The 22,320-nt window shown below is 39.8% G+C and overlaps 1 protein-coding gene across 3 annotated transcripts in view; it reads left to right on the top strand.

The window, feature by feature from the left end:
- Positions 1-13,788, top strand: part of LOC149834772 (uncharacterized) — a 122,959-nt gene extending 109,171 nt beyond the window's left edge. For all 3 annotated transcript variants that reach the window (XM_090011548.1, XM_090011549.1, XM_090011550.1), the window contains one exon: positions 13,392-13,788. In XM_090011548.1, coding sequence (XP_089867674.1) covers positions 13,392-13,607 — 216 coding nt within the window. In that variant the 3' untranslated portion in view covers positions 13,608-13,788. The remainder of the gene's footprint in view (positions 1-13,391) is intronic.
- The last annotated feature ends 8,532 nt before the right edge of the window (positions 13,789-22,320 follow it).

The raw sequence follows: 22,320 nt of genomic DNA, 5'->3' as shown, positions 1-22,320 counted from the left end.
CATGGTGGGTTGAGCTGCAGAGATCGAGGGAGCGGCAGGGATTAATGCATGTACAAACTTGGGAAGAGATGCAGCAGTTAATGCAGTCTAAGTTTGTGCCGTCAGATCACGCCAAGAGAGCCTACAAAGAGTACCTGAACCTGCGTCAAGGCACCAATACTATGGCGGATTACACTGCCGAGTTCCATCGTCTTTCCCTACGAGTGTAGATAGAGGAGACCGCCTGCCAGCAGGTCACGAGGTATATTTCTGGTCTCCGTCCTGCCATTTCTGACAACTTCAGTTGTATCACAGTCGAGTCCTTAGATCAGGCCAGTAGTTATGCCATGAATGTGGAGGAGAAACTGAAGGCAGAATCAACAGGGACCGGCGCGACATGAGCATCGGCCACCCATCGGTGGAGTTCGTCAGCACCAGCATCCAGGCGAGCAGTACCGCACAGAGGGCGATGAAGCAGTATGAGACGATGATACTTTATGGAATGAGTACCCAGCAGGCATGGTGGAGGCCCGACAGCAGAGAGCACCAGAGCGCCCCTCCACATATGGGGTGAAGTTGGAGCTTCCAGAGTTAGCGGGTCGGTTCGATGCGGAGCAGTTCTTAGATTGGTCATATGTCGTCCAGTTCTTCTTTGACAATCCTATCACCCTTCCTACGGACCTCAACTACATTATCTATAAACTCACGACTCATAACAATCCCTACTCCATTCCTATTCCTATTTATTCCTGTATACCAAATCTTATATCCCCAAGGTTCTATCACTTTTGCTTTCTCACCTACCCATTTGGTCTCTTGTAAACATAAAATATCAATCTTTCTCCTACACATAACATCTACTAACTCTACCAACTTACTAGTTAAAGATCCTATGTTCCAAGTGGCTAACCTAATTTTATGGTCTTGGACTAACTTCTTTACCCCCACCCGTCCAACAAAGTGAGGGAACCCTTGCCTATTTGACACCACACCCGGGCGCCGGTGTGACGTGTCGCTTCCGGGCGACGACCTAGCAACCCTTGCCCATTTATCACTGCCTCCGGGCCTATAGAGTACAGCGCGTCGCTCAATAGGGAACGTCCCAACGAAATTCTCATATTGGTTCATATTCATAGGGTATGACTAAGTTTTTATGCTGGCTGTCACAGGCCTACCGCAACCCTCCTCCTTTATCCGGGCTTGGGACCGGTGGATAACTAAACAGTTATACACAGGTGGAGTTTAAAAAAAAAAATCTTGAATCTCATGTGAAAAAAATTCTGACCCATTATTATAACGAAGGATCTTGATTTGTTTACGAAATTGGGTCTTGACAAGATTAAAAAAATCTTTTATAATGGCAAAAGTTTCATACTTATGTCTTATAAGAAAAACCCAGGTTGTGCCTCCAGTGAAACACTGGAAGAACAACAAAATTGCAGAGGAACACTGCCAATGAATCTACAGTTCAACAGGAAGATCACAGGTGGAGGATGGGAATCTAACAATGGTCATTGAGGGTTGAATCTGACTCAGAAGTAGATCGGCAAGGGAGGATCCGGTAAGAGAGCAGTGAGGTTGTGCCTAGGTCTTCAATGGCATCAGCATGAGAGCACAAGCGATCCAAGCTCTGATACCATGTGAAATTCGGCACACAGAGAAGAGAGAGGATTGAGGAAAACTTGCTTCATTAAATTCCATACAGCATATACAAGTATTTATACATGAGGAGAACAGAAAAACATAAAACACACATGGACAATACCAGTTTATCTAAAACACTTTAATGCTATAAAAAAATGGAACTCTAATCAGATGAGAGTTTTGATAATCCTGATAATCCGATAGAGTTGAAACTTCTGACCGGATGAGAGTTCTTAACACAATTTGTTCCTTTTCTCATGCTCTTCCTTCCTCTCAGAATACTTGCTATCTAGATTCTGGGGCAGCACATCATGTGACAGGGGATTAAGGTAAATTCGTGCATGCTATACCTTATCATGGATTGGGTCGCATTATTATAGGAGATAGTAAACATCACCCCATCACTCTTATAGGCACTGTCTTGGTACCTACCAGTTCTGGTCCTCTTTATTTGCCCAACACCCTTCTTTCTCCTAGTATTAAGCGTAACCTTGTTTTTGTTTCTCAATTGTCTGATCAAATAAATTCTCATGTCTCCTTTTCTTCGTCTTTTGTTTCTGTGAAGGATATTCACACGAAGCGAATGCTCGTTAAAGGGAAGGGAAGCGAGGGTCTTTATGTGGTGAATGAAGTACCTCCATCATCAGATTTTCGTGTGTCTCCTCCTTCTGATTGTTCCTTACTTTTATCTGGAGTAACTCATCCTATTAATGATGCTGAGATGTGACATCATAGGTTAGGTCATTGTCATTCTGGTTTCTTGAGTCTTTTATGTAATAAGAATCATTCTATTAAGAGACAAAGTCATGGGTCTTATTTCTCGTGATAGTTGTCGCGCTTGTAAGAGTCATGAATTACCGTTTGAACATTCTAATAAAAGAACTTTATTCTCTTTTGAACTTGTCCATTCTGATGTTTGGGGACCAAGCCCTGATATGTCTCGTTGAAAATCCAAATACTATGTTATCTTTGTCGATGATTTTAGTAGGTATACTTAGATTTTCTTTTTGAAATCCAAGGATCAAGTTTTTCTTACTTTTAAACATTTCAAAGCAAATATTGAAATCCAATTTTCTAGAAAAATTCTTGCCTTTCATAAAGATGGGGGAGGTGAATTCACCTCAAATGTTTTTATTGAGTATCTCCATGATAACGGTATTATGCATGAAATGTCCTGCCCAAGAACTCCAACTCAGGATGACACCACTGAAAGTTAACATCATCATGGAGACGGCTCTCACTATGATGAATTGAGAGCAGACTTATGGACAAAAGCCTTTCACACCGTTGTTTCTGTAATGAAATATGCGGAAAAGCAAAGAGTGCACTAGGCACTTACAACATCTACTAATGAACAAACAAAGAGGGGCTAATACCCAAACCCACAAGAGACAACACAACATAAAAATATAAATGCCTCTTATTGAAAGAGAGAGAGCTCTCAAGAGTAAGAAATACAAGAGGGGAGCACCCCTATTTATACACAAGAGAAGGAGAGGGAGAGGGCCAAGAGGCCTTAAAAGGAGAGCCACCTAGGGGGCTCCCCATGTAGTCGTTGGGAGCCCCCTACGGTCACTAATGTGACCGTTGGAGGCCCCATCGACTACATGGTGGGGCCCCCTTTTAGTGAGCAAAAAACAAAAAAATAAAAAATACATTTTACAAAAAATAAAGAGAAAAATAAACTAAGAAAAACAAGTACCTCTATCGGGTACTTGTGAAATGACAGAAATACCCCTATCGGGTATTATATATAAATATATATATATATATATATATAAATATATATATATGAATTACATATATTTTAACACCCTCCCTCAAGCTTTACGGGGATATAACCGAAAGCTTGTTAAGGAGAAACAAAAACCGAGGAGCCGCAAGAGCCTTAGTGAAGAAGTCCGCCAACTGGTACTCTGATGTGACGTAAGGTAGTGCTATAGTTCCTCTTAGGTATTCATCCCGAACGTAATGGCAGTCCATCTCAATATGTTTAGTACGCTCATGGAAGGTGTGATTGCTTGCAATATAGATTGCGCTTTTGTTGTCACAACACATCTTCGAAGGAGTAGAGATGACAATGCCCATATCACTGAGGAGGCTTCTTAGCCATACAAGTTCCATGGTTATAGTGGCCATAGCACGATATTCTGCTTCCGTCGAGGACAATGATACTTTGTGTTGCTTCTTGTATCTCCACGAAATCATAGAGTCACCTAAGAAAACACAAAAACCGGTAGTTGAGACACGGTCATTGGGATTTCCTCCCCAATCTGCATCAGTATAAGCAATTAAATCAAGTGACGAGGCATAAGAAAGAAAAACTCCCTTAGTTATGGTATTTTTGATATATTTGATAATCCTTAAGACTGCACTCATGTGCACGGTTGTAGGTGCATGTTGAAACTGACTGACAGAGTGGACGGCATGAGCAATGTCTGGCTGTGTGATGGATAGGTAGGTTAGAGACCCAACAAGTTGCCGGTAGGGAGTAGGATCCTCGAGAGGTGTTCCATCTTCCAACCTTAATTTTGCATTGATGACTTCTGGGGTTTCTGTCTTCTTGTCATCGGAGATACCCGATTTGGAACAGATGTCAGCAGCAAGTTTCATCTGAGAGAGAATGTACCCTCGAGGAGAGTACGCCACTTCAATTCCTAAAAAATATCTTAAGAAACCAAGGTCAGACATATCAAAATTTTCTTTCAAAACCTTTTTAATATCATTAATGCCTTGCTCATCACTTCCTGTGATGATCATATCATCAACATAAAGTAGTAAAATAACTACAGAAGACCCTGCACTTTTCACAAACAAAGCAGTGTCAGTATAACATGAACGAAAATTTAAACTTGTCATTACATTACTAAATCTATCATGCCAAGCCTTTGGAGCTTGTTTTAAACCATATAATGCCTTTTTAAGTTTAAGAATTTTATTTTTACCAATACATACTCCTGGTGGGGGATCCATGTAAACTTCTTCATTTAATTCGCCATTTAGAAATGCATTCTTAACATCAAGTTGATAGATAGGCCATTTCTTTACAGACGCAATAGCAATAAGAGTCCTAACACTAGTCATTCTAGCAACATGTGCGAAGGTTTCTTCATAATCTATACCATATTACTGAGCATATCCTTTAGCTACTAATCGTGCTTTATAACGTTCTAATGAACCATCACTCTTGGTTTTAATTTTGAAGACCCATCTACATCCTATTGATTTCTTTCCAGTGGGTAACGAAGTTATTTCCCAAGTTTTTGCTTTTTCAAGGGCACTAAGCTCTAAATTCATGGCTTCAACCCATTGGGGAATATTTTTGGCCTCATTATAGTGTGAAGGTTCATGAAATGAATGTAATGCAATTAGACATGCTCTATATCTAGGAGTTAGGGACTCATAGGAAACAAACCTATTTGGAGGATTGGAGATCCGACTGGATCTCCTTAAAGATGTTTCTTCAATGTCGGATCCTTGAGAGTATTTTTCTAAGGCACTTATCTGAGTTTGTTGACCACGCCTAACATATGTTTGGATTGGTCTATTATTCTCATCTACAGCATTATCAAGATGGATTTCCTCTAGGTCATTCAAAGACTCATTAGAGATTTCCTCTTCTTGAGGAGTCTCATCTTCTTGAGATAGAAGATCAAATAAAAAAGTATATTCACTTTCGTCAATATCTTTAGTTTTCACAAAACCATTTTCATTTTCCAAAAATGTTACATCTTTGGATACATAGAGTTTGTTATTTTTCAAGTCAAAACATCTAAAACCCTTTTGATTTTCTCCATAACCCAAGAAGACACATTCAATAGCTTTAGGAGATAATTTGTCCCGTTTATGAGTAAGGACAAAACATTTACATCCAAACACTCTTAATCTATTGAAGTCAGGTGTTCTTTCAAATAGTTTTTCGTATGGAGATGTATTTTGTAAGGATGAAGATATCATTCTATTTATTAAATAAGTTGAGGTTAAGGCCGCTTCGGCCCAAAAATTCTTTGGAATTTCTTTGGAAATAAGGAGTGTCCTAGTGGTTTCCATGATATGTCTATGCTTTCTTTCGGCCAAGCCGTTTTGTTGAGGAGTCCTAGGACACGATCTTTGATGACAAATCCCATTTACTTCTAAATAGTTTTGAAATTCATTTGATAAATATTCTTCACCCGAATCGGATCTAAGAGTAGAGATATTACTTGAAAATTGATTTTTAACTATCATATGAAATTTTTTAAAAAACTCAAAGACTTCGCATTTTAAATTGAGAAAGTAGATCCATACATACCTAGTATAGTCATCGATGAAAGTGACATAATAGGAGTACCCTCCTTTAGACATGACGGGGGAAGGGCCCCAAACGTCCGAATGGACTAACTCAAAAGGTCTTTTGGATACAAAAGTCCAGTTTGGAAAAGGAGTAGATTTCATTTTGCCAAAAATACAATTCTTGCAAACAAAATGTTTCTCATTACAAAATTTCTTTCCAAATGGAAAGGAGTACATTTTTGAGAAACTTGGATGTCCAAGTCTTTGATGCCAAATATCAATATTTTTATCTTGGACATGGTTACAAAAAGAGTTAATGGGGAGTTTCAAGTTGCTCATGTAATAGAGATCTCCCCTTCTATGGCCTTGCCCAATCAGCTTCCCGGACCGGAGATCCTGTATAGAGCAATCCTTAGTTGAGAAGGAGATTTTACATCCATGATCGCATATTTGAGCAACAGAGAGGAGATTTAAATTAAGTTGAGGTACAACTCTCACGTTTGGCACAAAGAAGTCTTTTGAAAAGTTTAAGGTTCCAAGACTTTTAACTTGTAAAGATGTACCATCGGCAGTTGAAACATAGGAGTTTTTAAAGTTATTACATAAATCGGAAAGCTCATTTTCAAGGGGGGTCATATGAAAGGAAGCTCCAGAGTCAAGGATCCAAGACGACATACCTGGAGGAGAGGAGGAAGCTACGGCGGCACCCGAAGTTGATGGAATCTTGAGTAGAGTTTGTAGTGCCTCCGATAGTTGAGCAAGAGAAAAAGAGTCCGTTCCTTTGATTGCTTCCTCTTTCTTTTGAGTAGCTTCTTCGACGGAAGCAACTTTATTTTTTGGTGCTTCATTCAACTAAGGGCAATTAGGTCTTATATGACCCGGTTCTTGACAATGATGGCAAATGGCTTTTCTATGGTTGCCATTATAGTTATTTTGTCTTCCAAAATGTGGAGATTTGTAGGTTTTCATATGGTTGCCGGGTTTAGATACGGCAAGACATCATTTCCTCCTTTAATCATGCCAAGACGGGTTTCTTCTTGGCATATTTCGGCTATGGCATCTTCCAAGGGAAGAGGCTTTGATCTATGTAGGAGGGAGGATCTCACTTGTTCATATTCGGGCCTAAGCCCATGTAAAAATTGGAAAAAGTGTTCTTTTTCCATTTGTTCTCTCCTTAATTCCACATCTATACTAGAAACCCATTTTGGTTCTAGTAAGGATAGCTCATCCCATAGAGGGCCAAGAGTGCTAAAGTAATCCCTAACACTCATTTCTCCTTGCTTGATAGTCCGGATTTTTTCTTGAAGAAAGAATTGACGAGCAAGGTCTTTTTGTGTAAACATACCTTTCATGAAGAACCATGCTTCATTTGCCATCCTAAATTTGGCAATGTTGGCGCAAATCTTGAGCTCCACATTATTCATGAACCAAGCAAGAATCTTGGCATGCTTACTCTCCCAATCTTCTATTTTAGATTGATGATCTTCAATGGCCTTTATGCGGGCATCTCCTTCAAGAGCTTTTTCTTGATCGCCTTCCATCTTAGTTAGTTGGAGTTGTGGTTCCGGAATGGTGCCCATAACGTATCCCCAAAGCTTTTTCCCTTTGAGGTTGTTTTCCATGGCGGCGGCCCACATCATGTAGTTGGAACCATTGAGCTTGAAGGAGAGATCAATCTTTTGTTCTCCTTCCATAACAACCACTTACAAGAGAATATCACGGAGAGAGAAACAAAAAAAACAAATATAGCTACACCACTAGCTATATTAAAAAGAAGAGCATACACAAGGCTCTGATACCATGTAATGAAATATGCGGAAAAGCAAAGAGTGCACTAGGCACTTACAACATCTACTAATGAACAAACAAAGAGGGGCTAATACCCAAACCCACAAGAGACAACACAACATAAAAATATAAATGCCTCTTATTGAAAGAGAGAGAGCTCTCAAGAGTAAGAAATACAAGAGGGGAGCACCCCTATTTATACACAAGAGAAGGAGAGGGAGAGGGCCAAGAGGCCTTAAAAGGAGAGCCACCTAGGGGGCTCCCCATGTAGTCGTTGGGAGCCCCCAACGGTCACTAATGTGACCGTTGGAGGCCCCATCGACTACATGGTGGGGCCCCCTTTTAGTGAGCAAAAAACAAAAAAATAAAAAATACATTTTACAAAAAATAAAGAGAAAAATAAACTAAGAAAAACAAGTACCCCTATCGGGTACTTGTGAAATGACAGAAATACCCCTATCGGGTATTATATATATATATAAATATATATATATGAATTACATATATTTTAACAGTTTCTTATTAATTGGATGCCTTTAAATGGGTTAAATGGTTAAACACCTTTCTTCAGGTTGTTTGGAAAGCATCCTGATTATTCTGTCCTTACTTTTGGTTGCAAGTGTTATGTTCATGTTGATGATTCCTTTCGGAACAAGCTTGCCCCAATGCTCAAGTTTGTCAATTTGTTGGATATGACGATGAAGTTAAAGGTTACAGGTGCTATAATCTGGAGAATAATCGTCTTGTCATTTCTAGACATGTTATATTCCACGAAAATGAGTGCAGTTTCAGCTGAAAAAGATGATTCAGGTCAGTTTAAACTTTAAACCATTGATAAAATTATGGCCTATAGCAACGTCCAACCGATCTCAATCACATGAGGGAACACCTCCAAATCATGTGCAATCCATTGGCAGCCAGCTGGGGACCCAACCAGCAACTGATGATCTGCAGTTTAGTCGTAATACTGATTAGGGTCATGAGTTCAGTATGCGGCAAAACTCGGATATTGGACAGGATAGCGGAACCAAATCATGTACTGCTGGTTCTAATAATATTTCTCGACCAGTCCAGTTTCAGCAGTTTCCCTTGGTATATAAGGGGCATTCTAAGGAGCAGCTGGAATCACAGCTCAATCAAAGAGCTAATGATGATGATAGGATCCAAACAGGGACTGTAGATTATCTTCATGGCATATCAGAAACAAGTTGTAATTCTGATGGACAACATATTCAATTCAGGAGATCCACTAGACCGCGCCATCTGCCGGACAAGTGGGTTATGATACATTTCTGTTGATTTTGAATTGTTTATAGCTACCATTCATCAAGAAAAGGAACCGTACAGTCTCGTTGAGGCATGTAAAAATAATCGGTGGATTGAAGCTATGAATGAAGAAATCAATGTCATGCACGAGTGTGGCACTTGGAAAGTCATAGACAGACAAACCCATAGATAAAAATATTGTTGGATGTAGGTGGGTCTATAAAATTAAGTATAAGGTTGACGACGGTATTAAGAGATATAAGGCAAGATTAGTTGTCATAGGTTATACTCAGAATCATGGTCTTGACTTTGATGAAACTTTCAGTCCTGGAGACAATTTGTGTTATCCTTTCCCTTGTCGTTTCTTTTGGTTGGCAATTGTATCAGCTTGATATGAAGAATGTGTTTCTTCACGGAAAATTATATGAAGTATACATGGAGCATCCTCCCAGATATCCCGAAGGTGATGTTGTGAAGTCAGTGGCTTCCCTTGTGGCTAATGAGACGCCATGCTACTTTGACTCTTCCATATAAAAAAATTTCAGCAAACAAAGGTGAAGGTATTTTGTTTATTTTAAAAAAAAAATCTGAAAAAGAAGGAAACATGGAGAAAATGTGAGCTTTGGAGGGTTTGAACCTTGTGGGTTGAAAACGTGAGTGGAGGTGAGTGTGAATTTGTGGGTGAGGAACAAGGTGAGAGTGAGTGTAGGGGTTGAATGTGAGTTGTGTGGACTTGTGGCTGCGACGTCTGGACCATTGTGAGCTTGTGTGAGAAGTAGAGTGGACATTGTGATGCTTGGAGTGAACCACGGAGGTCGACCAAACCTCTTGCTACTTCGTCTTGTGCATCGTCAACTCGTGAGGCACCATCCTTGGAGAAGACGGCACACCTTGCTGAACCATCATTGCTGCTGCTGTTCAAACCTTGTGGAGGACTGAACCTTGAAGTTTCAAGCCTTGGAGGAGTGGTGGAACCATTGGTTTGAGCTCCTAGAACTTGTATTTGGTGTTGGTCTTACAAAACACTCCAAAACCGATATTTTATGTGATTTTAATCTAGAAATTTTTTGAGATATCAATTTCATCTCTGTTTTCTGTGTGCTTGCTGAACCGTAGAGGGTTCATATATGTGGAATCAATTTGTGAAAGTTGGGAAAAGAGTTGGAATTAAACTCTTTGAAAAAAATTGCAAAAACCTCTTTTTTTGGAAAAAACCATGAGCTTTGAAAGCAGCAATTCGTAGCTAATTAGTTCCAGATCTGTAACTCGATTGAAATTTGAGTTTGAGGATTTGATTCAGAACCTAAGACATGGGTCTAGGTCTGTATCAGTTTCCTGAGGTCGAATGAACATTTTTCTAGGTTTCACATTTGTTTTCCCAAGCTTTGGAAGTCGATTTTCACTAACTTGAATTTTCGGTGGATTTTTCTTGTGATGTTTGAATCCTATCAAAGTGCTCGGCTTGTGTTCTCTGTTAGACGTGTTTCTGAGGTGATCCCAGTCCACCCACATGTCAATTCAAATCTGATCCGTTTCAGACTTGACCCGGATCCGATCCATGGCGGTTTGGCTTTATCCAACATATATACATTCCAAAACTTATATGAATGTTCTGATTTGATTGCAGCCCAGTTATAGACTGTTAGAACTCTGTTGTGAGCATATCCCAAGTCTGAAAACACTTGAGTTCGACTCTGGTCTGATCCTATATCAGATACGGACCATTGGTTGTGTTGTTACATGCTAGTTTCCAAAGAATGTGCTAGCCGATTTCCTTGTTAGTGCGAGAATCGTGTAGTTCAATTGCTAGCTGTGAATATTCTGTCATATGGACTGATTGTGGATGGAGTTAATTACTGAAAATTGCAGTTTGAGTAGTACAAGAATTTGATCTGGAATTGCAATTGAATCTGAATATTTTAATGTGCTAGAAAGTGCCTATTGCTATTGTTGACTATATAGTTCTTGCATGTTTTGTATTATCTAGTTTGTTATCTGATTACGAACTGATTAGTGAGCTGAATTCCAGACTAAAATTGTGACTGATATTAATGGTGTAATTAATGTACGAATCTGGTCTGATTTGTTTTAGAGGATTATTTCTCTCTTTGCATGCTTCCAATCTAAATAGGCGATTCCCTAGAAATACATGTTTCGGTTTTCTTGATTCCATACTTGAATATAGTGAGTTTTTTATCTGTTTTTTTTTGGCTGAATGTGTATGTCAAGGGTGTGAATAAGATCTGCTTTGGTGTTTGGATTTGAGGGTTCATTGTGTTGAAATTGTTGGTTGCTAGTAGTAGTCAAATCTGTCCAGTTTCATCGTGTCTAATATATATATATATATATCATTCCTATCTTGCCATGCCATTAACTATTCCATCTTAGGAATATTCTTATATACATATGTAAACCTGTTGAACCCATTAAGACCGGTTTGCACATCCTTCCAACACTGACGAGTTACCTCCAAAATTCTGAATCAGGCGATCAATCATATATCCTAAATCGGGCTCCGACAGGGTTTGCTCCAACGATGGGAGAGCGAGAGAGAGGAGGGAAAATGGGGGAAATGAGATGGTGAGAGGGACGGGTGAGATGGAGAGAACAAGAGAGATAGGGGAAAACTTGAGCAAGGGCTTGTGGGCTCAGGTTAGATGGGGAAAAAAAGAGAGATGGGGCAACCTCAGTCTGGGATTCCAGCGAGCAGGGGTGGTGAGTGGGAGCAACCAAAGGGTGGGAAAGTAGCGTCAGGGTGGAGAGAGAGAGAGAGAGAGCGGGTGGGTAATGGGTATCATGGCATGTAGAGAGAGAGAGAGAGAGAGAGAGCAAGCAGGTGGGTGTAATCCTCAAGACTTCGTACTGATCATTGATGTGATGGGGCAGGAATGTTTTCAAGGGGCGCAAGATTCAAAACAGTTTGAACGTGGTAACCCTAACAAAATGAAGGCCATCCGATCTGAGTTGATTGGACAATTCTAATGGGTTCAACCGGTTTACATCTTTCCCTGGTTTACATATTCCAGGGATCCTATATATATAGCCTTAGTTGAGTCTAGCATAGTTTGTTTATTTTTGAAAAAACAACAAAAATAGTTTTTAAAATTTTATTTTATCATTTAGGATTTAGTTGCTTCTGCACATAAATTTGGCATGTACGCGTATTCGCAGGACTGACCTCCCATAGTCCGGTCGTGTTTGCATCACCTCTAATACCTAACCTTTACATGACCAGATATGGCTTATGTCATTAACCAGGTATCACAATTCATGCATCAAAGCCACGTGGACTTTGTGAAACGAATCCTTAGATATATCAATTCACAATTATTGATGGTCTTGTATACTCTAACACAACAAATCATACATATTCAATGGACCTTGTGGTGGTTGCGTATTCAGACACAGATTGGATTGGGCTGGTGATTCCTCCACGAGAAGGTCAGTTACAGCATGGTCAAGCAAGAGTCAAAGAACGGTGGCCAAGTCAAGCACGGAAGCTGAATATAGAGTAATGGTTGTTGTCACGATTGAAATCTTATGGCTTCGTCACCTGCTCTTGAGCTTGCGACAACGGATAGATAAATAAATCATATATTGTGATAATCTAAGTACAGTGGTTGTTGCAACTAATCCCGTTCAACATGGAAAGACGAAACGTGTTGATTTAGATCAACATTTTATTCACGAATGAGTGGAAGATATGGAAGTGCAACCACTCTTTATTTCTGGATAGACACGTGAGGGTATTCTGATCATTCAGGCATTGTAATCTCAGATTATAGATATCATCCCAGCTGAGGGCATTTTAGTCATATTGCTGGACTACTTTTAGTCCAACACTAACTCTTATAAAACAATCCCAATGTAACACAATATCTTGTATTGTTTTCTCTATAACATAAGCCTAGGGATGTCCTCCTATGTATGTAGAAATAGAGGAACATCCCAAAGGATCTCTATCTCTCTCTCTCTCTCTCAACATATTTAGGTCTGGAAGTCTGCCAAAACTCACACATACTTGTGGCAACTTTGGTTTGTGATCCTCTTTTTTTCCCTTCTCATCTTTCGCTAGGATGGATCTTTCTATCCACCTTTGGGAAGTGGTATGTTAAAAAAAAGGGTGGATGGATATGACTGTTTTGGACCAATGAACAGTAGCTTGTGTATGTTGTCATGCCATTTTTACACTGCTAAAATAAATAGATTGCTCTATTAAATTTGCTTTTTTAAAACAATTTGCTCATATAATTTTCCTTTGCTGCACTGCAAACTAAGCAGTGTCAGATTTTATGCTTAGCAATTAACAATAAGTCTGTATTTTTATCATGGCATTTGCAAGAATTCTCATAGAAACATTAACCACAGGAAATTTAATAAAAAGCTGGATGAAAGTGGTGATAAAGATCTTCCTATTCATGATATTTGTCTATTTGGTGCAGATAAAAGATGCTTACAGCCTCAGTTTTTTCGAACATAACTCGAGCCGACTGCCACAGTGGTGCAATGCGGGTGATGACGTGAAGCTTCCTTTTTGCCAAATCCGTGGGAGATATAGGATGGAATTGCCGGGATACAATACTATGGATCCCTACCCTCAGATGAACGAGAGGTGCCCATCCCTACCGCCTGAATACAATAGGGCCAAAAACTGTTAATATTTTTACTTTAACATTTTACTGCCGTTTGTATACTAGACAAGTGCTGATTTCGGTCCTAATGTCTAGCTCGCAGTGTACATTTCTTTTGTAAATATGGTAATATGCTAGTGCTGATTTATTGTAAACTAATGTACAAATGGGAAAATCAGATCATCTATAACCACTTTTAAAGTTTCAATCTCCTTTGTTAGAGCTGTTTCAATTTCATTTGTATTGCAAAGGGTCATGCAAAATCCACTGCTAGGAACTCCGTCATGGATTTGATTTTTTTGGCATTTCTATGCCTCTTTTTTTATTATCAAGCTGGGGGATTCAGGGCCTCCCTCCTTTCCAGTAGACAAGCCCTACTGGTATTATACAACCAGGCAGCTATTCAACTACCCATACCAGTGGGGTTTCAAACTTGCCCCCATCACATTGTGACTTGAACAAACTGCTCCTAACGGACGGTGCCCCTGTTGGTGCATTTCTATACCTTACTGTCTTGTCTTCTGCCAAAGGAAACATTGATTTCTTAAGCCGAGAGTAGGTCGTGATTTTCAATTTCTGTCTTGGTTGGGGCCTTTTTTTTTGAAAGGCAAGCTGGGGTAAGGTTATTCAACGTACCACTGGGGCTTTGAACCTGCAACATCCCACCACAAAAAGACGTGCAGTAACAGCTCCTACCAACCACGCAGAGCCTTGCAAACAGAGACTCTCAGAGCCTTGAATCTGAGATCCAACACTCAGCCTTTGGTCCAAAGGGGGAGGTCGGGCCAGAGATCTTCATTTTTTCACACATTTCTCCCTCAAACACTGAATCAGATTACCTCAACTCTGAGATCTAAGGCAAGCAAAGACTTACGTGCCTTAGAGCAAACAATTTTATGTTTTATCTTTTTTTGGGGGACCAAGTGATCTGAATGTCAGGAGCTAATATCTTAGTTACTGCATGTTGGTGTGGTTTGCACAATCACTTGTCCTTTTATGAGAAGCTATCTTGATATCCAAAGTGTGAAATCTCGAAGAGGATCTGCATTACCTAGTAAAATATGACGGCTATATCTTACTGACCTGATCTGATGGAAAGTACACGAGCAGGTAAAACTTCCTTTCAAACCCTTCGGTACACTTACGCACGCACATGCACTCGATGGAAAGAGGGTCTTGGATGACACCGAAGAACATTGACAATAGCATCACCAATATTTTTTTTAGGGCATCGCAAGATGTCATGTCCCCCTTTGAGTTTTGGGTTTGTACTTCAGACGTAACTAGAACAGAGGGTTTTCAAGCTTGGCTTGTTTATTGTGTCGTGCGAGCTGGGCTTGAGCCCATGAAAAGCCCGAGCTAAATGAGAGGAATATGAACAAGGCATTTACAAAATAAATTTTTTTTTTAAATGTTAAAAACAATAAAATTTAGAGCCTAAACCTACTAAGTCAAGCTCAAACTGGCTCATTTACAAAATATAAGCAATAGGATTTGAACGTTAAGCTTATTTTGTTTGCAAGCCAAACACTTCAACCATCTTCATTCTATAATATAATATATATATATATATATATATATATATATATAACATATTTATTATTAATTAACGAGTCTAAATGAGCCGAGCCAAGATGAACATTGGTAGTTCATGCTCAAGTTTCACGAGTTCAAATGAGCTCTTTACGAACCGAACATGAGCCACGGGCAGTCCCAGCCCTATCAGCTAAGAATCTACAAGATGGAGGCCTCCAACAAAGATACCATGTGCATTGTATCACTTGGGGCTTCAACAGAAACGCCATCCTCGCAAGGTGAGTTCCATGATGGGTCCTCATTGCAATAAAGCAACAGCTGTATTTGTCGATTGATGAGAGATTCTCAAAATGCTTGAGATCGAACTCTATTGGCTCCCAAAAAAATGCTTTGGTTCATGTGTTAGCACCTTATCATCTGATTCAGTAGTGTTAGGGTTTTATAACAAAGAAAGGGGTCTGATTAACTATCTGGGTCAGAACTGTGGGGTCCAACCCTACCTTCCAAGCTCACCCTTATAATCCTCCGTGAACAACAGGGCTGGGGACAAGACCGTATCCATTTGAAAGAAATGACATGGTCAAAGCCCAAAAGGGTTTTTTGATAAAACCCAAATGCGCTCAAATAATGCGGACCGGTCTTGACCCAGCATCTCAGCACTTTGCAATAAAAAACTATAATCTAAGCAAGAGAGAGTGATAACCATGTTACCCTACTCTTATGCAAATTGAATTATGAAAAATAAGAACAATAGAAATTCAATAATAAAATAATTCATAAGATTAAAGAAAATATCCATAATCTCAATCAATCGACTATCATTGGAAAATCCTTATAATGAATATAAAAAATCCCTAATTTTGAATTACATCTGAAATGGATCCATTACATTACATGACAAAAAAAGTATCTATATAAAAACTCAAATAACCCTAAACTAAACTAGATCCAAATAGATCTCTTATGAACCTCTATTGCATGCATCATTATTGATGTACCCTCATCTCGAGGATACATAAAATTTATGTTACCTTACTCTTATGAAGATTGAACTACAAAAAACAGGAATAATGAAAATCCAACAATAAAATAATTCATAAACTTAAAGAAAATAACCAAAATCTCAATCAATCAAGCCTCCATGGAAAATCCCTACAATGAGTATTTATATATAAGACAAAAAAACCCTGATTTTAAATTGGATCTAAGATGAATCTATTACATAACAAAAAATATTTAAATAAAAGCTCAAATAACCCTAAACTAAACTAAACTAAACTAAACTAAACTAAACACAAATGGATCTCTTATGAACCCGAATAGCACTTTTTCTCTACTCCTGCATTAGATAGTAAGGCAACATATAGGAGATAGACTAAACAAGGCTTGGTCAAGTTGCTACAACCCGATTCAAATGCATGAACTCATAGCGGCAATAGTAACACCACATCTGGCTGAAATAATCTCCATGCTGAGATATTATCACATTCTCAATTCTTATCGCTCTCTATATATATATAGCAAAAAAATATCACCGAGTGTCTATCATGTCACGAACTAAACTTCAAAGGCCAGTGTGACGTTGGGCATTCTCAACAAGCCTTAGCGAGTTTCAAAAGTGAATGCAGCGGATTTTTTCGAAAGCAATAAGTGTGCAAGCAAACACACAATTACAAGGAGGCAACAATCACATAGAGCAAAGAAATGAGAGAATTGAGGGAGAGAGAGGAATGTTCAACAACAATCAATTCATTGAATGCGGAGAATATACAATAATGTCAAGTACCACATTCTCATTAAGAGAAATGTAAAAGTACATGTATTTAACTCTATACTAAAGGTTACAAGGCTGATAGGCCCTTGTGAGCCACGTACTTTCGGTAGGATATTACAAGGCAAAACTCTACGTAAAAAGCTTTGGACCTAACATTCTCCCCGACCTAAGTTGTTGATGTAAGTTGTTGATGTCCTTGGTGACAGGGCCCATGCTGCATATTCATCCACTGCTGAGGAAAACTAGTGGGCATTCTTTGATTTCTCCTAACTGACTTTTTCTTTTGGCAATCCTTTCTACTTGACTAGATACTCTTTGATCTGTCTTTGACGATTGCACAGATGGTCCATGATATACTCTACTTCTTTGGCGTCAGTTGTGCGAAGAGGTATTGTCGTTTTTATCGGCGTGAAACAACTTGAAGTTGCTAACATGAAAGATTGGATGTGCTTGAAAGTGCGGAGGAACTTCGAGCTTGTAGGCAAGGTTGCCTACGCGCTTGATGATAGGAAAGGAGTCTTCGTATTTGCAGATGAGGCCCTGATGGAGACCATGGAAGATCTTGATTCTCTCAGGGTATAACTTGACCAATACTTGGTCTTTCACTTTGAACTCCGCACAACGACACTTTTGATCCACCCACTTCTTCATCATCTTGGCAGCTTTGTGCAGGAACACCTTGGTCAGCTCTGTCTAATCCTACCATTCTTGAAGAAAAATGATGGGCAAGTAGTCTCTTGCCTTTATAATTCACCACAATGGTGTGCGACATCTTGGGCTATCTCCTCATTGCCAACTCAAAGGGACTATGGCTAGTTGATTCACACTTATACAGGTTATGGAGAAACTGAGCGATGTCCAAAAGGTTTACCCAGTTTGTCTGATTTGAACCTACAAAGTGATGCATATATTCTTCAAGGAGAGCATTGGTAATTTGGTCATTCAACTGGGGATGAAAGCACGTTGAAAAGTTCAACTTCGTCCCTAACAATCGAAACACTTTCTGCTAGAACGTCTATATGAAGTGAAAGTCATGGTCACTGATGATGTTTTCTAGAATCCCCCAGTTGATCACAACATGCTTCATAAACAATCATGCAACTTGCTTGGTTGTACCTATGGGAGACATCAACATGAAGATGACATATTTTGAAAACTGATCGATTACCATAAATATTGAACGACAGTCGTTCACCTTTGGTAGTCCCAGAATAAAGTCTATAAAAATGCTTTCCCACAGACAACTTAGAATAGGAAGAGGTTTGAGTAGTCCTGTGAGCTTCTAATTACTCAGCTTATCCTATTGGCAAATCAGGAAGGTGTGAACGTAACCTTCTATATCTTTCTGTATAAAAGACTTGTAGTGAGCTTGTTCTACTAAAGCGAGCGTTCAATGTTGCCCTAGGTACCCTGAGTACCAGGTATCATGTATCATGACACTCCTTGATCACCAGTTTCTGCAATGATCCCCATCGTAGTACAAAAATGTGACCGCCCTTAGTCACTAGGAGGCCATCTTGAATAAAAAATCTCCTAAATTTTCCTTGTTGAACTAGGGTCACCAGGTGTTGAGCTAATGGATTGAACTGGATGCCTTCCTGAATGCAGTCGATGAGGTCACTTTGTGGCTGAACAGATGAGGCATCCTCCTCTTATAAGGCTGCCAACTCGGTCTTCCTACTGAGTGTGTCGGCTACGACATTAGTCTTTTTAGGCTTATACTCTAAAACCTTGTCAAACTCTGCTAGAAATTGTTGTCATCTAGCCTACTTAGGGCTAAGTTTTTTTTTAGTCTGAAAGTAGATAGTGACATTGTTGTTCGTCTTGACGATGAATTGAGATCTCAGGAACCTCCAAGCAATGCACGACCGTAGTCTTTTTTTTCTCATGAATGCAATGTTGTCACTCAACGTCCTTCCATTTGCGGCTCTCAAAAGCAATGGGGTGCCCTTCTTGCATGCACACTCCACCAATTGCAAAATCTGAAGCATTTGTGTGGACTTTAAACGTCTTCATGTGGTTAGGCAACCTCAATACTGAATCACTGGTAACATCCATCTTCGGCGCTTTGAAGGCTGCCTAGCATGCCTTTAACCAATCTCAACTTTGATCCTTTTGAAGCAGATCTGTGAGAGGGGCACAGGCTAGAGAATACCCATCAATAAACCAGTGGTAGTAATTTGCGAGTCCCATGAATGATCGCAGCTGGTGCGAAATTCAAAACATAGAGGAGGGCAACTTCCACTCAACAATGGCTTGGGCCTTCTGTTAGTCCATCTGCAATATGCCACATCTAATAACATGGCCCAAGAACTCAACTTTTGCTTGCCTGAATAGGAACTTCTCCCATTCTACATATAAGTTATTATCCTTCAACAATTGAAACACAATATGCAGGTGATGTGCATGATCTTCCAAATTCTTGTTGTAGACAACGATGTCATCCGAGTAGAGGACTACAAACTGGTCCAGATATGGGTAAAAGATTTTGTTCATGAGGGTCAAGAAAGTTGCAAGGGCGTTCGTCAGATCGAACAACATAATCAAGAATTTGTATGCTCTATATCTCATCACGCACATAGTCTTGGGTTCATCTCCTTCTATGATCCTAACTTGTCAATACCCTGATCGCAGGTATAACTTTAACAACACTCAAGTGTTTGTCAACTAATCAAACAGGTCAATGGTCAATGACAAATGATACTTGTTCTTGATTGTCACCTTGTTCAATGCCCGATAGTCCATGCATAGCTATTAGGACCCATCATGTTTCTTCTGAAAAGGCACATGTACGTCAAACACTGCCTTTGAGGGATAAATGATGTCGGAGGCCAGCATGTCATCTAACTATCTTCATAGCTCTTTCAACTCTGGTGGAGTCATGCGATATGGGGTCATAGCAAGGGGTTTTGTGTCGGGTAGTAGTTCAATCTCATGATCTACCTCGCTTCGAGGAGGCAATCTTTTCAAGAGCTGAGGAGGCATTACCTCAATAAACTCCTCCAACATAGGGACCAATCCAGACGGGGTGCCTAGTTTCTTCAGAGGTTCTGCTTCATGGAGGGCCACCAGGAAGGTCTCGTTGCCCTACTTGATGCCCTTCTTCAACTGAATTGTGAAGATAATCCGCATATGCGAAATGCCAACAGGACGAGCAGAGACCATACTAGGGCATCACTCACTATAAAAGACACCATATTCAAGTGGGGCATGACAGAGGCTTTGTTCACCCATAAAAACTCCACATTGAGGATTACCTTAAAATTGTCGAGTGGAGCTACCGAGAAACTGGTTGTGCCCAACCAATCTCTCATCTTGAGAGTTACATTCTTTGTCTCATCGAGGATTGGCTTCTCTTCAGAGTTTACTATTTTCATGTTGTTCACCTTCTTTGTAGACTTAAAGCCCAACTGCTTTACCTCTTCTTGAGAGATGAAGTTATGGGTGGCACCTGAATCGACCATGACATGAGTGGTCATCCTGTTCACGATGACATTCACATACATGAGTGTCTTGCTGGATGAAGGCATGTCAACACTCAATTCCTTGAGTGTCGATACTCTTTGTAGAGTGTCCATCCTTGGTTTATCCTTTGGTGGATCTTTTGTTTGAGCAGCATTCACAGTCTTATCATCATTTCTCTTATTTCCAATGTAGTTCATGTTCCCATCATACCGTCCCCGATAACTTTTTTTATTTTAGTTTCGATTGTCTTGGCGGTTCTTCCCTTGAGCATTTTATCTATCATCCCAATTATCATTTTATTTCTCGTCCCTGAAAATTATCTTCTTCAGTTGTCTTCCCTTGAACTTAGGTTTTCGCAAAAAATCTGAAAGTATTGTCGCTGCTAAGGTTCTAGCAAATCTTGAGGTTCCTGCTTTCGCAGCTCTTGCTTTGCCAAAGATTGTAGTCCCATCATGAAATGGAAGAGGCAATTTATCTCCCTCATATCTGTAATCTTCAACATAAGGGCTGAATAGGTCTAGATGTAGTCATGGATCAACCCAGTCTGTTTCAAGCCCGTCATCATCTTGTATGCCAGATAATTAGGGTCCATTAGAAGGAAAAGACTTCTCAACTCTCTTTTGAAGGCATCCCATGTATCAATGGTGCAAAGTCCTTTTTCTATGTCATTGTGTCTTCTTCGCCACCAAACAATGACATTATCAGCCAACCACATTGTGGCTGCACAAATCTTAACTGCTTTATCTTTGATATAATTTACTTCGACGAGTTTCTCTATCTGTTATAAGAAATTTTCTACTTCCTTGACGTTGTGAGCACAAATGAACTTCTTGAGCTCAGAAATCTTCAGACAAGTGATCAACATCTTGATTGCACCTTTATCGTCGATCGCTGGCCAACATTCCAAAGCTAGGATTCTGCGCTCTAAAGTTTGGTTCTTTTGTTCCATCCTTAGCCCTTGATCTCTCGTGGTGTCAAATTCGGCAATGATTGAGTCTACTCCATCTTGAGCAACATGACCGTTCCTTGGAGGTCTTCATTTGCAATCTTGAGCTCACCATCGAGCTTTCGATAGCAGAGAAATGCTTCAAAAAATATAGCCTTCATCTTATGCATATCCCGTAGGAGTCTTTCCACCAATCTTTCCAACTTGGTGGATTATGCTGAAAGAGCTTCCCAAACTTCTTTGGTGATGGGCATCGCAGTCTCCTTTTCTTTCTTGCTCTTTGGCTTCGGTGGTATTACCACACCAAAATCCCTAGAAGTCTTGATCAACGATTGTCACTTGGTCGAGCGATACTCGATGAACTTCACCTTTCTCAAGGTAAAGTAATATATGGTATCACTTGTCACATGCTAAACTTAAAGGCCCATGCGGCATTAGGTGAACATTGACCTAACATGCCTTAGCGAGTTCCAAAAGTGAACACATCTTTTTGAAAGTAACAAGTGTGCAGGCAGTATTGCAAGCAAACACATAATTATAATGAGGCAACAATCACATAGAGCGGAGAGAGAGTAGAGAGAGAACGAGAGAATAGATGAGGAGAGAAGAACGTTCAGCAAAAATCAATTAATTGAACGCAGGGAATATACAATAGTATCAAGCACCATGCAAAAGTACAAATATTTAAATCTATACAAAGGGTTGCAAGGCTGATAGGCCCTTGTGAGCCATGCAGGGCTTTTGGTAGGCTATTATAAGGCAAAACTCAACGCAAAAAAAATTGGGCCTAACCGTGCTGTAGATGCTCAGCGTGAGTGATTTAGGTTTTACCACCTAACGAATGAGCAGCTACCAATTTTCACACATATATATAAGAATTCACGTGGAAATGGGCTGGCCTCGAATATGTTTACTTCAATGCCGATGTACTGCAAAAATAGACGTGAGTCATGAAAACCAAAGTAGATATGGATCTAAATTCTGTTCCATCAAAATAGTGCCGATGTTTCTTACCACGG

The sequence above is a fragment of the Nuphar pumila genome, chromosome 6 (genome assembly GCF_984573655.1).
Source record: "Nuphar pumila chromosome 6, dmNupPumi1.hap1.1, whole genome shotgun sequence".
NCBI lineage: Eukaryota > Viridiplantae > Streptophyta > Magnoliopsida > Nymphaeales > Nymphaeaceae > Nuphar > Nuphar pumila.
This window is presented reverse-complemented; position numbering and strand designations above follow the sequence as displayed.